General features: G+C 41.7%; 1 protein-coding gene across 5 annotated transcripts in view; it reads left to right on the forward strand.

The window, feature by feature from the left end:
* scaf6 (SR-related CTD associated factor 6) overlaps positions 1–17,839 on the forward strand; it is a 276,422-nt gene that overhangs the window by 1,774 nt on the left and 256,809 nt on the right. For all 5 annotated transcript variants that reach the window (XM_076212514.1, XM_076212515.1, XM_076212518.1 and 2 more), the window contains exons 2-4: positions 8,052–8,222; positions 8,396–8,796; positions 13,230–13,430. In XM_076212514.1, the coding sequence (XP_076068629.1) occupies positions 8,052–8,222; positions 8,396–8,796; positions 13,230–13,430 (773 nt within the window). The remainder of the gene's footprint in view (positions 1–8,051; positions 8,223–8,395; positions 8,797–13,229; positions 13,431–17,839) is intronic.

Consider the following 17,839-nt stretch of genomic DNA (forward strand, 5'->3'; position numbering starts at 1 on the left):
TACAAATTACCGCCCTTAATTCTATGGTAAAGTCTAGTCAAAAATGCGGGCTAAGAAAATAATTCAAAAAATCGTATCTTCCTTATTTTTCAAGCTATTTCAAAAATTTAAAAAACATTTTGTTTCTAATAAAGTTGTCTTTCATATGCAACAATAATTTAAAGGTTAATTTTTTTTTTTTTAATTTTGTGGGGGTACCTAAAGTATGTGCCCAATTCTTTAAAAGCAAATAGATTTTCACCAATATAAATGCAAATTTGGTTATTATCCTTGGCAAATTAGTTTTCCGAGTAAAAATCTAAAGGCAAGAAACTATCAAATATAATTTTGGTTAATTTAGTTTCACCCAACCAACGATTTTGATATGTGGCTTATGTGTTTCTGGTGAGAAATGTTGTGATATGAACGATGGTGTACATTATTTTCGTCGCAAATTCGTACTTTTCAAGTAATTAATTATTGAAGTTATGCACTTATGCCTACATCTCCCCAACGATCTGGGGGGACCTGTGGGAAATCGTGGTTTTTAGGTGGGAAGCACTAATAAATTGAGTAATGCGTGTTGCAAAACAGGTATAAAATGAACAAAAACACATAAAAAGTATATAAAAACCCCCATAAATTTCACCTTTGAGGTCCGGAGTGTGGTTGACTAACGTGAGCGGTAGCCATGTTTGTTTACCAGTAACGAAGTCGTACTGGATGAATGGTACACCATGTTTGTTTTGATAGATGCTGACGTCGAAGAAATGAAAGGATAAATTTGTCTATTCTAACCTAACCTAACCTATCCTTACGTGTATTCAGTAAATCTGTATCTGTAATTTAAGGTCATCTGGATTGTCGTTGTCGTCACGGATGTCGGCGGCCTGTTCAATCACACTTTCTGATTGCAGGGTATATAGGTTTCTCATAGCTTAAAGGAATGCATGGATTTCAGCTTAATAACATTCCATCAAGAATATATACCGTGTGAAGTACTGGCAGAAGTACACCAGGCCCCAGCTGGACTGGGCAGACAACACTTGACAGACAACAAGATGACGTCCCGATCCTATGCTAGCAACTTTGTTAGTATATTTGCTTGTAGCAAGTTTTTTTTTTCCGCCAAGAAAATTGCATATTACACTTCTCTCATTCTACATTCTACCTCCACCTTCACTCCACCTTTTCCTACCACATTTTTCACCCAAGTATCTAAAACTATCCACTTCCTCCAGTCACTCTCCCTTAATGCTCACTTCCAGACTACTGCCACTTTCACCCCTTGTACATCTCATCACCTTACTTTTACCCACATTTATCTTCAGCTTTCTTCTATCACACACTCTCCCAAACTCTGTCACCAACTTTCTCAATCCCTCCTCCGATCCTGCCACAAGTGCAGTGTCGTCCACTAAGAACAGCTGGCTCACCTCCCACTTTTCTCCATTTTCTTTAACCATCTCCAATCCCTGACCCACTACCCTTGCATTTACCTCTCGCACTACCCCATCCATGTATAAGTTGAACAGCCAGGGCGACATAACGCATCCTTGACGAAGTCCCACCTTTACCTCGAACCACTCACTCTCTCCATTTCTAATCCTGAAACAAGCTCTACTACTCTCATAAAAACTCTTGACAGCTCCTAGAAGCTTTCCTCCTATCCCATATATCCGCAAAACCTCCCACAGTGCCTTTCTGTCTACCCTGTTGTAAGCCTTTTCCAGATCCATAAAGGCCCAAAAAACATCCTTCCCCTTACCTATAGCTTTCTCACATATCTGTCTTACCACAAAAATCTGATCTACACAACCTCTACCCGATCTAAATCCACACTGTTCCTCACCAATTACTCCCTCTGTTCCTCTCCTAATCCTCTCAATCAAGATCCTCCCATAAGCCTTCCCAATTACACTTAACCACTTCAGTACGGGACTTAAATCTCGCGGGCAGCAGCCAATGCCAGCCGTATGACGTGTCGTAATAATATTCGCATCATAAAATATAGTCATCGCTTATATCGATCATTCTCTCTTTCACCCACGAATTTTGAAAACCACAGAGAATGGGATTCAGGGCGCATTTAGGAGAATGTAAAAACACAGGGGCGACTACAATAAATATAATCAAGACGCCGATATGGCAGCGTCGCGAATCCACTTGCTCCTCATGACGCCTACGTGTGCGGCACCGTATGGAAGGGGTTAACAAACTAATCCCTATGAAACTACTGCATTCACACTTGTCCCCTTTTCCCTTGTAAAGTGGAACTATACAGGCACTCCTCCAGTCCTCCGGCACTCTACCCTCTCTCCAGCAAACATTAAATAACCTCACCATCCAGTCCACCATCACTGTACCTCCTTTTTTTTAGACATTCTGCATGGCATCCATCCAGACCAGGTGCCTTACCTGCTTTCATCATCTTAACAACTGCCTTCACTTCATCCTTCCTTATTTCTCCTCCATTTTCTTCACATTTCCCACTGCAGCTATCTTTCCCTTCCTATCAGCGAAAAAATACACGGGAGCGACGAGCGATTTCGCTCGGGAAAGTTCCAATGTCGCTCTTGCAAATCCAATAGCGGGAGTGATCCCCCACAAAAAAATCGCTCCCGCAGCAAGATTCAGCATTTTTCATGCATTATCCATCAGTTGGCAATCCCTGAATCCCATCACCATTGATAAAAGGATCAGAGCAAACACAACTTACCCGTGATCAATCATTGCATTATCAGTCGATATCATAAGCGGAACGCATCAATCAACTTTAATTTGTTGATATACGTACGTATGTGTACGCGGTATAGCTGCTAGAGTTCAATGGCTTACCAAGCCTAGCTTCGTATCAGCTGCATGCGCGCGTATATTAGTACATGTTGACTAGACTCTACACGACTATTGTGCTACATAATGTCGCTAGTTGCGAATTGCATGGTACCTGTATGCAGGGAAGTTCATTGGTTGCATGCAGCTAGCTGCCCAACCAATGCACTGACTACATGTACAATGCACCATACCCAATACCACATCACTGCATGCATACGTACACTGTACATATAGAAACTCACTCGAGGCCTAGGAGGGAAACTGGGAAATCCCATTTATAACCTCGTTCGCGTATTTATGAGAAAACAAATGGAATCAAATGTTTGGTTAGTAATTGAAAGTAAATAAATTTAAGTATGAATATGAACATTTGATAATTATATATTTAGTTCATAAATATAGATCTTTGGAGGGAGAATAAAAAATACAAAAATGAAAAATTATTCGTTAGCTAGCTTAGATTTATGGTAGCTAGGTCTACGTTCATACGTCACGTCCATGCCAAACTTTCGATGATCGTACATCATGGAGTGATTTCTAGTGAAGCGAGTGAAGATGGTTTGCCCTCAGATTCAGTCTTTTCAGAATCGAGGGAGAGTGTTTTGACGGCAGGAACCGCTTCTGGACCAGCAAAGCCTAATTCAAACTCTACGGGCAAGGGCCAAGGAAAACGAAAGCCAGCAAAGCATGAATCTACTATACGCTCATGGAACCTAGATTGGCTTGAAGTGGATCAGGGCAGTGATGGTACTCTAACGGTGTATTGCAAGGCTTGTCGTGCATTTCCACCCCCAACCACTGCCAGTGGAACCAGAGGCGCTGTGTCTGCCGATCAGTTTCACCCATCCCCCTCCCCCCAAAATTAAAGGCTGATTTGTTAAAAAAAATATATATATTTTTGATGCACATGAGTATTTATTTATTTGGAGATTATTTGGCATCAGATGTACATGAGTAATGAGTTAGCCTTCCAAGAGTTTGAAGGAAATCGAACCTGCAAAAACATGGCTCTGGAAGTATCAAAAATGACTCTGGTAATTAAAAAAAAATGGCTCTGGTGAAATTTAGAAAACAATGGCTCTGGAAAAAATAAAAGTATTTTTTCCCCTGCTCCCTATCCTCCTTCACATTTAGCAACTCCCTAAAATATTCTGCCCATCTTCCCCTTACTGCCTTCTCTTCCATTATCATCTCTCCATCTGCACCTTCTACCTTTTCTTCTCTACTTGATTCGCCTCCTCTTCCTCTCGTAATTTCTTTCCAAAACATCTTTTTATTACTTTCAAAATTTTCTGTCATACTCTTACCCCATTTCACATCTGCTCTCCTCTTTGCCTCCTTTACCTTTTGCTTTACTTCTCTTTTCTTTTCTTTGTACCTCTCATATGACTCCCTCATCCTATTTTGTAACCAAAGTGTGAAAGCTCGCTTCTTCTCTTCTACAACCTTCTTTGTTTCCTCCTCCCACCATTCACTACCCTTTCTTCTATTTCCTCCTGCCCTTCTTGTTCCACACACCATCTTTGCACACTTTGTGACTCCCTCCTTGAACCATCCCCATTCCTCCTCCACACCTAGCTCTACTCTATCCTTCACTCCCTCCCACTCCTCCTTCAGCTTCTTCTTGTACTCCTTCTCCTTTTCCTTTACAGTTGCTAAAACCGATTTACTAATGAAGCTGCTGCAGGTGAAAGATATGCCATGTTTTTGATAGATGCAGAGGTCAAAGAAATGAAAGGATAAATATGTCTTCAGTATTTTTTTAGAATTGTATACCTATTCGATATAACATTAGAAAATTAATTATTAATTTTGTATATTATAATACATCAACGTAATATGTTTTTCTTGGCGGAAATAAAGTGGTATTAGGAAAGAGGGGAATGTCTGTTGAGGAAGGATGGGAGAGGATGGATAGGGGTGAATGGAGAAGGGTTGTGCATGGATGATGCTGTGATACATGAGGGGGAGTGGGTAGGGGATGGGGGTGAGGGAGTATATGTAAAAAATAAATTGATGTAGCCTGAAGGGATTTCTCCCCATCTTCTCCTTTTATGCATGAGGGGATGGAGAGGGGGATTGCTGATTTAATGAAGCAGCCTTGTTGTGGATGTGCTGTGTCATGTAACACTGCTTCTGACCCAGGGCAGTGGGGGAGATGCAGGGATGACCCATCATCAAGGAGGTGCCAAGATAAGAGGGAGGGAAAGGGGTGGATGGAAGTAGAGTATGTTGGGGATGGAATGGGTGGGAGAGGTTTTTATGCCTTTGTTTTTTGGCCGCCGCCCTTGTAAAGGGGAAAAGCCTTTGGTATATGTATGTAATAAGTATTCTCAGGAAAATTAACTTAGGTATCTGTTTTATAAGGGAGTAAGTTTTAATAAAGTACCCTTGCAAAAAAATTTGTTTACCAAATATATACAAAAGCACAGGAATCAGGCTGGGTTTTTTTTTTTTTAGTCGTCTTCTTCTCCTCCTCCTCCTCCTCCTCCTCCTCCTCCTCCTCCTCCTCCTCCTCCTCCTCCTCCTCTTCTTCTTCTTCTTCTTCTATTGCACATTGGCTTGGTAAGGTTTTCCTTGCCAAAAAGGGTAATGGACAGAGAGTTGAGGAAACAACTGCTGTTGCCAGAAACCTGTACAGGAACCTTCTCTTTACATGATCCTAGACTAACCTAAAGGATTGACTGTGTTGGCATCCACAGTCATTCTGTGAGAGGGATAGAATATTTCTCTCCTACTGGAAATTAGACTTATAGTTTGACTGCACAGAAAAATGGCTTTCTGCTTGGCAGCCACTTCAGTGTCTCCATGGACTCTTCAGAAGCAGATTGCAGTCTCTTTAGTAGCCATAATTAAAAAAGCCTTGGTGTTCATGACATAATGATAGGAATAACACCAATAATCCAGGGCACCATGTAATACTAAAAATTTATTTCAGTCTATATTTTTCAAATCACTTTTATGCATTCCGGGCCAACTACATTTTCAAGTTGTGTACCACCAAAGAGCCACCTGGTACATTAACTTCTCCCACTCCCAATCCAGAACTGTTCCTGCCATTTTCTAGAAGTGTTTGCACCACAGGTCATTCATAATGCAGTATGTGTTTATTTGTCAAATTAATTAATTTTTGTGGCTTGATAGGTAGAGTTTCATCCACTTCCCATACCCATGGTAGGTGTAGTATAACTAGGGGAATGCACTCCAATTTCTATTTGAGCAATTTTCTGGTCGTGTAATGGCAAAAGAATGCATATATCATATTAATAAATAAATACATGCATGTATTATTTTGCTGCACCCCATGAAAATACCTCCCTGGAACCCCTCCCCCCCATTTCCTTATATAACTAAAGAAAAAACTACATGTTTATAGGTACTAGCCAGTTACCTGAGGGCTCTGGATCTTTTGCAAGAGACCAGGGGTATTGGGTTGATTGACAGCCACTTTTAATATTTAATTAAAACGCATAAAAAAATGTTAATGATAATACTGTAATATAAGATAATAATGAATATGACACTGGATGGTCTGTTCCAATGACAGTACAAGTGGTAAAACAACAGAATATGAGCATAACCATTATTAAACCTTAAATGACAATTAAAAACATTTTAGTCATATCATACATATTTGGGGAGGAGGGGAGTGTCTGTTGGGGAAGGAATGGAGAGTGGTTGTATATGGATGATGTTGTGATAGCATGAGGTGGAATGGACGGGTGGATGGGGGGTGAGGTAGTATGTGTGAGCAAAATTTGACGCAGCCCGAAGGGATTTCTCCCCGTCCTCTCATTTTATGCAATGGGGGGACGGAGGGGGGGGGGGTCGCTGATTAAATGAAGTGGCCTTGCTGTGAATGTGCTGTGTCTTGCGACACTGCTTCTGACCCAGGGCAGTGGACAAGGTGCAGGGATGACCCGTCATTCAGGAGGTGCTAAGATAGGAGGGAGGGTGGAGGGGTGTGGAGTGTATTTCAGGGATGGAATGGGTGGGAATGATTTTATGCCTTTTTCTTTTTGGCTACCCCCCTTGTAAGGGGGAAAAGCCTTGGTATATGTATGTATACATATTTTGTAAAGAATAAAGAACACAATAAAACAGTGTCATAAACTTTGCCTTGGAAAATTATACACAGAAGACAATACAGTAATTCATTAGTCATTAGAGAATTTTGTAGATAAGATTAATAAAACCATGTTAGCTGTAGGTAATAGCCAACATTTTTTTGCAAATTTTTGGTATGAAGTAAATCTCAGTTTATCGAATATGATGTACCATACAGTAAAATTCCTTTTATCCGACCTTCAAACACCTGACTTTTTTCTTCAGTGTTCCAAGTCAGATAAAAGTTGAATTTGTCCAAGCATCCAACTGTCGAATAATTGTTTAGTCATTGCTCTCGCCGCTACCGACTCATGGCACTCAGGTTGGCTGTTATTTTCGCGAGCATTTCAGCGTTTGTTTATGTTTGGCCTTTGGTGGTTATTTCTCCTCAACTCTGCTTTGTTGTTTATTATGCTTTATTGTACTGTAAACAAGTGAAAATGTCTCAAACCAATGAGTTTTTATTTATTTATTTATTTTTTTAGTGTACATTCAAATATCCGACTTTTCCAAACATCCAATCTAGGGTAGGTCCCACCAAAGTTGGATAAAAGGAATTTTACTGTACAGGTATATATTTAATTGTATATAATTTTTATGTTAATTCTATTCATAGTTATTTACTTATTTATTTTATTTTTTGAAAACAAAAAAAAATCACACTCTTTGATCACAATGTAGTTGACATTCCTGAGTGACCTAAGGTTGAATGTAATAATATTTGCCAAACTGAAATTTACTTTAGGGAAGTGGTATATGTCTGCAGCACAACTAAAAGTGATCACTATGAGGTCATGTGTGCTGTAGTTTGAATAGTACCTAAACTATCACATAGGTTGATGGTTTATCTTCAGCAAGGATCATTTTACTTAATGGGATAGACTAATGTGTTTATAAGTATATTTTTGTTAAAGAATGTATTACTATGTTCCGACTTATAAACTTGTTTTTTAAATTTAATAGAAAGAATTTGCCTTGATCTATCTGATCTTGATCTTGTTTTACAATATTGACATGGTGCTAGTATTGAAATGCAACACTGGTCCTCTGCTTATAGATACCATCAAAACTTAAATATCAAAATGTTATTTTATATAAACAAAATATTTAAAGTTGTTTTATATTTGCAGATCAGGAACTAAAGAACATAATTGACAAGCTTGCACAATTTGTTGCCCGCAATGGACCTGAATTTGAGCAGATGACCAAAAGCAAACAGAAAGACAATCCAAAGTTTAGTTTCCTCTTTGGTGGGGAGTTTTTTAATTATTATCAATATAAAGTTACTACTGAGCAAGCAAGTAAGTAAGCATGTCATTTTTTTTAATGTTGTATGTTATGTGGATACTATTTTCAGAGCCTTTCCATATTACAAATTATGCTTGAGAAAAATATAAGATTCATTATTAGGAAACTTATAACACCTTTGACAATTGTGGAGATGATGATTAAGGCATCTCTTTTATTTCCATAGTTTTGAAACACAAACAAGCAAGAGAACAACAGCAACAGCCACCACCTCCTCCTCCAGGAAATTTTCCATCTGGACCAGTTGTGTACCCAGGAACCCAAGTCCCTGCTGGTCCACCTCCTGGATATAACTATGGATATCCTCCTGGTTCTTTTCAAGGTGGAGATATTCCACAGCAGTATCCACCCCAAGCTCCTCCATATCCTCCTGGAGATGGTGGATACTCACAGCCACCAGGAGTGTATCCTCCCAACAATGAACCTTACAATGTTCCTCCAAGCAGTAATTTTGGGCCTGATTCCTATGCTGCATCTTCTACATACCCTTCATCTACATCATCAGATCCTTCATACTCTCAGCAAGCTATGTACCCTCCAGGAACAGAAGTAACACCGAGTCCTCAGGTAAAAAAGTCTCTTACTTTGTTCAAACAACTTTTAATGGGGAACTATGATACAAATGACTAGGGGATGCAAGCAAGGTAAATATAAGAGAGTCATATCCCTGCAACCCATCTTCAAAACTTGTTAATACCCTTACCTCTATTGGAGGTACAACTCTCAGAAGCTAACACTTAGTCTCTGGCCTGGGCCCAAGATCTCAGTGAACTTCAGGTGTATTTCCTCCAAATTTTCATATAAAGAGAGCTGACAACTTGTGACATCTTCCCTCCTTCCACTGCTATAAGTTAGTAACTGACCCCACACTAGTACAACTTGGACAACAATTAAAAGTTTCTTCTAGGGATGACTCAAAGACTGTCTCTAGTCACTGTGGGTTTGTAGGCAGTGAAACTTGAAGCAACAATTGTCATTGTCTACTGATAATACATCAAGAAGTGTAGAATGGGTATGGAATATTACTTCAAAGTGCTGTAAGTGAAAGTCATGGCTTTGTTGTATACCACACAAAAAGCATGGGTATGGCATTTGAGCAGAATTGTTGTTATAAATAACAGTCAAAAGTATGACAATTTGGCCATAGCAAAGCCATACCATGCCCAAATGAGACCCCCTGGTCCCCAGGAGCAAACCTAGCCAGGAAGGACTGGGTCACCCTAAACAGAGGAAGAGCCAAGGTGGGCAAAATAAGAGAAAACCAATACAAGTGGGGATACACCAACAGCCCCAAATGTCCCTGTGGTAAAGAAGTACAGATAATGGTCCACATCCTCCAGGAATGTCCAATGGGTCCTCATTGCTCCGACCAAGACCTCAAGGAAGTAAATGAAACTTCCCTTATATGGACACTGTTCTGGTGCAACAAAATATGATCATAAGTTAAGTTTTGAATAAGAATTATTTATTGATATTGGGGCCCATAGGCAAGAGATTTTCATGTGTTGAAAGAGTGTACTGCCTATCCTGAGTAAAGTTCTTTAGAATGTTGGTTTGCACTTTTGAAATAGTATAGGAATAGAGTTTCCATGATATCTACCAGTTTGTTGATAATTTTTTACACAATCCTCACTGACAGGAAATTTGCAGCCCTACATTAGTTAGCAATGATCCTTGGGTCCTTCCATCAATCTTTCTGCAAGAAACATCATACATTTGTCTGTGTTGTATTAGTGTAGAACTGTTCTGTGTTACCAACTTTTAGTAGTAGGAAGAAGAGACCAGTCACCATCAGTGTTTCTTAAGTGAAATGATGGAGGAAATATAAAGATGTATCCAGTCCAAATATTGAATGGCAGCATCAGGGGCTACACCTGTAGATGGAGGTGAGGGTGTTATGGGTTTTGAAGACAGACAACAGGGAGATGTTTCTCTCTGATGTTTGTCTCACAAGAGCACCATTAGGAGGTACCTATTGTTGGTCTCATCAGTCTGTTTACTTGGGTATCAATGTATCTGTCACCGGCCCCCAGCTTGGCCCTCATCATTTAGAGGAGAAATATTGTGCTGCTGTCTGTTAGAGACAGCGAGAAAGGAGGTGAGGATGAGAGTGGGGTACGAAAAGGAGATGGAAGATAGTGCTGATGAAAGTGTATTTGGATAGTTTGGACACATGGAAAGAATGAGTGAAGAAAAATCAGTAAAAGAAGTGTGGATGGCAGAGGTGGATGGAATGAACTTAGGGGATAACTGAAGATGAGATGAAATGGACTTTCAGCAAGAGGGAAATGTCTGTTGATCAAGGGAGAAGGCAGGAGATAGGGGTGAGTGGAGAATGGCTGTGTATGGATGATAGATTGATGCAGCATGAAGGGATTTCTCCCTGTCTTCTCTATTTTCTGCATGTGGGATAGAGGGGGGATGTCATTGAATAAGTGAAGCAGCCTTGAAGTGGATGTACTGCATTGCTTCCAACCTGGGTAGTGGGTAGGAGACAGTGATGATCCTTCATTCATGAGGAGCTAAGATGAGAGGGTAACTGCCCTTTGACTTGGCTACCTCCCTTATAAGGGGAAAGAAATCCTTGTTTTATAGATAGTCTGTATTGATGTGAATTTTAAGTCGTGTAAGTATGTGTTGTATGTTATATATGTTGTCTTTGATATCTGAAACCAAGCCACTTCTGTGTTGGTACTACCAGAGTACTAGTTGATAAATCAATCAATTTGTTGCCCCTTGTCTCTTGCAGAAGACCCACAGCATCCAGGAAACTGATAACAACCTCAAGTTACTGTGTATCTTGGGTGGTAAAGGGTTTGAGTGGCTTCTGTATCTATTTTTTATTTGCTGTATATTCTTTGTGAGTGACTAAAGATGGATCAGATATCTACCTGAAAATCTAGTAAAGATAATGTACAAGGTTGTGAGAGGTGGGGGGTGAGTATGATTATTCACTGTTTTGGTGTTTGGACAAATTGATTACTTGATAGCATAAAGGCTCACCACACAGAAGAGAAAATACATCCTCTGCTCTGCAGATGTGCTCTACAAGCAACAGTACACTGTGTACAGAGAAATCTTAGGTTTTGTCTGACCTGTGGCCATAATTCTCACTGACCAAGAAGAATCTATTTATATGCTTCCCAAATTTTCCATGCAGTTTTCCTGTGCTGTCTTTAAGGAGCACTTTTATATGGGATAGTGATCATTGATTATATCTTCAAAATGAAAGGATGATGATGATGACATGGTTTAACATCACACACTCCCCCCTATCTGGAGGCTAGGACGGTGCCCCTCACAGAGGGCTTTGTAGTGTGGAATTTAATGAACCATGCCCTTGGTTCAACTTCGCTGGTGGCAGGATTCGAACTGCCCTCACCTTGACCTTTGCCGCAAGTAACGACGCCCTAACCCGCTCAGCCAGCGAGCTTCCCAAAATGAAAGGGAAATTAATCATTTGTTTAGTGCATGAGTGGTCACTGCAGGCAACTGTGGTGTAATTGGTAAGCACGTTTGCTTGGACAGTGGGAGGTTCTGGGTTCAATGCCCGGATGGTGCCAGCTTTGCAGTGACACTCCCTATCACATATGATACAGTGAGTAGGATTCCTGCAGCAATGCACATTCCTGGACTAGCAGAGGCCCAGGAAGGGAGATGTGTAAGTGGTCACTGGAGGCTACCATGGTGTTATCAGTAAGCACACCTGCCCCAACAGTTGGAGGTTCCAGGTTTGATTCCCCTTGGGGTGCCAGCTTTGCAGTGATGCTCCCTATCACACATGTAGTGATTGGTAATTCTAATTTGAGTACAGACGCTCCTCAACTTACGTTTTAGTTACGTTCCGAACGGCCAAACTTAACGTGAAAATGAATGTAAGTTGTTACTGTACGTTCCAGTTATGTATGACCGTTCATACTGTACAGTACTATACATCCATAAATTCTATTATCGTATCTTATAAAACACCCCTAAATCATTAATTATGAACATAACATTGTAAAATACTAACATTAATTTCAAATAAATTAAGATCAAGCAACATAAAGTGAGATGGTGGAGGAGGAGGAGGAGGCGGCAAAGTACATTCAGTCTGTCGTTTGTGCCACGTAAACAATGGATGCAGCGTCATGCGTAGGTATCATTTGAACGTCTCGTACTACGGAGAGCGCGCAAAAACTCAGATTTTTTTTTTTTTTTTTTTTACAATTTTTTTTTACAGTCAGTTCAAACGTACATACATACATATACCAAGGCTTTTTCCCCCTTACCAGGGAGGTAGCCAAAAAGGACAAGGCATAAAATCATTCCCACCCATTCCATCCCCGAAAACACTCCACACCCCTCCACCCTTCCTCCCATCTTAGCACCTCCTAGATCACGGGTCATCCCTGCACCCTGTCCACTGCCCTGGGTCAGAAGCAGTGTCTGGGGTATTGGCTGCTTGTTACTGTGGCAAAGTAGCATGCAGTCGATACTTTAGGGTCTATATGGGGCGCCCCTACGGACCAGAGCCACACATCATTTTGTCTATGATAGAGGAAAACTCTGTTCATAGAGAAATGATGACACTTTTATACTACGACTGTCCCTCCGTTATGCTGTCCCCCAACCCTTGTTGCTATACTGTACCATTTCTCTAAGTATTTTCTTTTTCTGTGGTGGGGGAAAAGAATACTGCCACCAAGTATTCCCACTTGGATCGTAAGAGGCGAGAATAAAGGGACTGGGATTGGGACTAGGCATCCTTCTCCTTGTAGCCCCACAGGGGAAATTCCTAAAAGCAAAGGCAGTTCAAACGTAAAATCGAAAAAACGTAAAACGAATGAACGTAAGTAGAGGAGCGTCTGTATACAAAACTTTATGACTGCAAATTCTCTCTTTATGTTTTATCCAACCATACTTTTAGTTTTCTTTCCTTTTTTAACACTGTTAAAATTCTTCCTTAGAATCATATGTACTTCATTATGGTCCGTTATTAAGAACCTCCATATTTTCAGGCAAATGAACCTCTGACATTTGGAGGGAATTCTTATCAACAGCCCCCACCCGCTGCTCCACCCACAGCTCCACCTGTTCCACCAGCTCCACCAGTTCCACCCACCCCACCAGCTGTAAATCTTGAGAGTCTCAATCAACAGATACAGCAGTTGCAGGAACAGATTAAGCAAAGTGAACAGAATTTATCTGCACAGCAGCAGGTTTGTATCCCTATTCTGAATATGTTGTCGTAATTTTTGTCACAAAATTCACACACACACAAACACACTCATTGTTGGAGAGGAAGTCTAGCAAATGAGCTCCGACTTAAGTGTCTTTGTCACTTGGATCAAGGAAACTCCTTGTTGTATTTACGAAATGAGAGTGTCCGGTAAGGTGTAAAATCCAGTTTTTGGAAAAGTATAGTATAGCTTGAAATGGAGGAAGGAAGAGAAGACAAAAGAGTCAATGAACCAATGAAGAGAGGATTGGACATGAGTAGAGTGGAATCACCACTGGGTGTGATACCAAAGAGGATATGTCTAAACGACACTCTGAAGTCTACTTAAAGGTGGGAAAACAATGTTTTTTTCAGGTTTTCAGAGAGAAAGGGGAGCAATAGGATAAGTTATGGATACAGAAAGAGAAACTAGGTATAGCAGTGTACTAAGGAATCGAGACATCAACAACTTGAAGGAGAAATTAATACATATATATACCAAAGGCTTTTTCCCCCTTACAAGGGAGGTAGCCAAAAAGAAAAAGGCATAAAAACCATTCCCACCCATTCCATCCCTAATACACTCCACTCCCCTGCACCCTCCCTCTTATCTTGGCACCTCCTGGATGACAGGTCATCCCTGCATCTTGTTCACTGCCCTGGGTCAGAAGTAGTGTCACAAGACACAGCACATCCACAGCAAGGCTGCTTCATTAAATCAGCGACCCCCCTCTCTGTTCCCTCATCCATAAAAGAAGATGGGGAGAAATCCCTTCGGGTTGCGTCATTTTTCTCACACATACTATTTCACCCCCATCCCCCCATCCATTCCACCTCATGCATCACAACATCATCCATATACAACCATTCTCCATTCACCCCTGTCTTCTGTCCTCTACCATCCTTCCTCAACAGACATTCCCCTCTTCCCCGAAGCCCCTTTCATCCTTTCATCCTAGGTCGCCCCCTCATGTTCACTCCCTCTACATATGCCTTCCATACCTCTTTTACTAGTTTTCACTCATTCTTTCCATGTGTCCAAACCATCCCAATACTCTTTCATCCACCCTATCTCCCAACTCCCTTACCACCCCTGTTCTCCTCCTCACCTCCTTATTTCTCACTTTATCCAGCCTAGTAACCCCCATCATACTTCTCAGACACCACATCTCAAACACATTCAAACTCCTCTCTTCTTCTCTTATGTTCTATGTTTCTGTCCCATACAATGCTGTTGGCACAATCACTCCTTCATACAATCTCCTCTTAGCCTCCATTCCCAAATGTCTATTCCTCATTACACTTTTTAATCCCCCAAAGCATTTACTCACCTCTCTCAATCTACATTCTACCTCTACCTCCACTTCTCCCTTTCCTGCCACATGAAAGAATGAGTGAAGAATGACTAGTAAAAGGGGTGTGGAAGGAGTGAACATGAGGGGTCAACCTAGGATGAGATGGATGGATGGGGTAAAAGGGGCTTTGGGAAAGAGGGGAATGTCTGTTGAGGAAGTACGTGAGAGGACAGAAGACAAGGGTGAATGGAGAATGGTTGTATATAAATGATGTTATGAAGCATGAGGTGGAATGGGTGGGGGATGGGGGGTGAGGTAGTATGTGTGAGAAAAGTTTGATGCAGCCCGAAGGGATTTCTCCCCGTCTTCTCCTTTTCTGGATGAGGGGACAGAGAGGGGGGGTTGTCGATTTAATGAAGCGGCCTTGCTGTGGATGTGCTGTGTCTTACGACACTGCTTCTGACCAAGGACAGTGGACAAGTTGCAGGGATGACCCGTCATCCAGGAGGTGCCAAGATAAGATGTAGGGAAGGGGGTGGAGAGGAGTGGAGTGTGATAAGGATGGAATGGGTGGGGGTGGATTTTATGCCTTTGTTTTTTGGCTACCTCCCTTATAAGGGGGAAAAAAGCCTTTGGTATATGTATGTATCAGTTAATAGAGAAACCAGGCATAATGGAAATTGTGGAGACAAATTGAAAGGTCCTCTATCATTAAGTATGGTGGGACAAGGTCTTTACAACCATTGGGCAAAAAATTCAACATCAAACAGGGAGGAGGAGTCATATTATTAACTAGAAAGGGCTTAACCACTTCCATACGGTGACGCCTACGTAGGCGGCATGAGGAGCAAGTGGGTACTCGATGATGCCGACGTCGGCATCTTGATTATATTTATTGTAGTCATACATACATACATATACATATACCAAGGCTTTTTCCCCCTTCCAAGGGAGGTAGCCAAAAAGGGAAAGGCACAAAAACACTCCCACCCATTACATCCCCAAATACACTCCACACCCCTCCCACCCTTCCTCTCATCTGAGCACCTCCTGGATGACGGGTCATCCCTGCACCCTGCCCACCGCCCTGGGTCAGAAGCAGTGTCGCAAGACACACTACATCCGACTTAAATCTCGTGGGCAGCAGCAGTACGTGTCGTAATAATACTCGCATCATAAAATATAGTCACGGCTTATATCGATCGTTCTCTCTTTCACCCGTGAATTTTGAAAACCACAGAGAATGGGATTATGAGAAGATTAGGGAGAATGTAAAAACACAGGGGCGACTACAATAAATATAATCAAGACGCCGATATGGCAGCGTCGCGAATCCACTTGCTCCTCATGACGCCTACGTGTGCGGCACTGTATGAAAGGGGTTAAAAGAGAAAGAGGAGGCGAATCAAGTAGAGAAGAAAAAGTAAAAGGTGCAGATGGAGAGATGATAATGGAAGAGAAGGCAGTGAGGAAGGTGGGCAAAGTATTTTAGAGAGTTGCTAAATGTGAAGGAGGATAGGGAGGAAAAGGTAGTTGCAGTGGGAAGCGGTAAGAAAAGGAGAGTAATGAGTGAGGAAAATGGAGGAGAAATAGGGAAGGATGAAGTGAAAACAGCTGTTAAGATGATGAGAGCAGGTAAGGCACCTGGTCTGGATGGATGCCATGCAGAATGTCTGGAGAAAGGAGGTACAGTACACCAGACTGGCTGGTGAGTTTATTTAATGTTTGTTTAAGAGAGGTTAGAGTGCCGGAGGACTGGAGGAGTGCCTGTATAGTCCTGGCTTACAAGGGAAAGGGGGACAAGTGTGAGTGTAGTAGTTTCAGAGGGATCAGCTTGTTGAGTGTAGTTGGGAAGGCTTATGGGAGGATCTTGATTGAGAGAATTAGGAGAGGAACAGAGGGAGTAATTGGTGGGGAACAGTGTGGGTTATATGAGAAAGCTATAGGAAAAGGTAAGGATTTTTTGGGGCTTTTATGGATCTGGAAAAGGCTTATGACAGGGTAGACAGGAAGGTACTGTGGGAGGTACTGCAGATATATGGGATAGGAGGAAAGCTGTTAACCCCTTCCATACGGTGCCGCACACGTAGGCGTCATGGACTTAGATCTCGGTGGCAGCAGCCAATGCCAGCCGTACGACGTGTCGTAATAATACTCGCATCATAAAATATAGTCACCGCTTATATTGATCGTTCTCTCTTCACCCGTGAATTCTGATAACCATAGAAAATGCGATTACAAAAGAATTAGAAAGAATGTCATTATGGAGGGGCGACTACAATATATATAATCAAGACGCCGATATGGCAGCCTCGCGAATACACTCGCTCCCCATGACGCCTACGTGTGCGGCACCGTATGGAAGGGGTTAAGAGCAGTCAAGAGTTTTTACAAGAGTAGTAGAGCTTGCGTTAGGATTAGAAATGGATGATTTATGTCGCTCTGGCTGTTCAGTCTTTACATGGATGGGGTGAAGCGAGAGGTGAATGCAAGGGTAGTGGGTCAGGGGTTGGATATGATTAAAGAAAATGGAGAAAAGTGGGAGGTGAGCCAGTTGTTGTTTGCTGACGACACTGTGCTTATAGCAGGATCAGAGGAAGGATTGAGGAAGTTAGTGACAGAGTTTGAGATGTGTGAAAGAAGGAAGCTGAAGATAAATGTGGGTAAAAGTAAGGTGATGAGATGTACGAGGGGAGAGAGTAACAGCAGGCTGGAAGTGAGCATTAAGGGAGAGCGACTGGAGGAAGTGGATAGTTTTAGATACTTGGGTGCGAATGTGGCAGGAAAGGGAGGAGTGAGGGTGGAGGTAGAATGTAGATTGAGAGAAGCGAGTAAATGCCTTGGTGGATTGAAAAGTGTAATGAGAAATAGACATCTGGGAATGGATGCTAAGAGGAGGCTATATGAAGGAGTGATTGTACCAACAGCATTGTACGGGGCAGAAACATGGAACATGAGAGAGGAATAGGGAAGGAGTTTGAATGTGTTTGAGATGAAATGTCTGAGAAGTATGATAGGGATTACTAGGCTGGATAGAGTGAGAAATGAGGAGGAGAACAGGTGTGGAAAGAGAACTGGGAGATAGGGTTGGTGAAAGAGTATTGGGATGGTTTGG

Source organism: Oratosquilla oratoria, chromosome 30, assembly GCF_046742065.1.
Source record: "Oratosquilla oratoria isolate Oo_2021 chromosome 30, ASM4674206v1, whole genome shotgun sequence".
In the NCBI taxonomy this organism is placed as follows: domain Eukaryota; kingdom Metazoa; phylum Arthropoda; class Malacostraca; order Stomatopoda; family Squillidae; genus Oratosquilla; species Oratosquilla oratoria.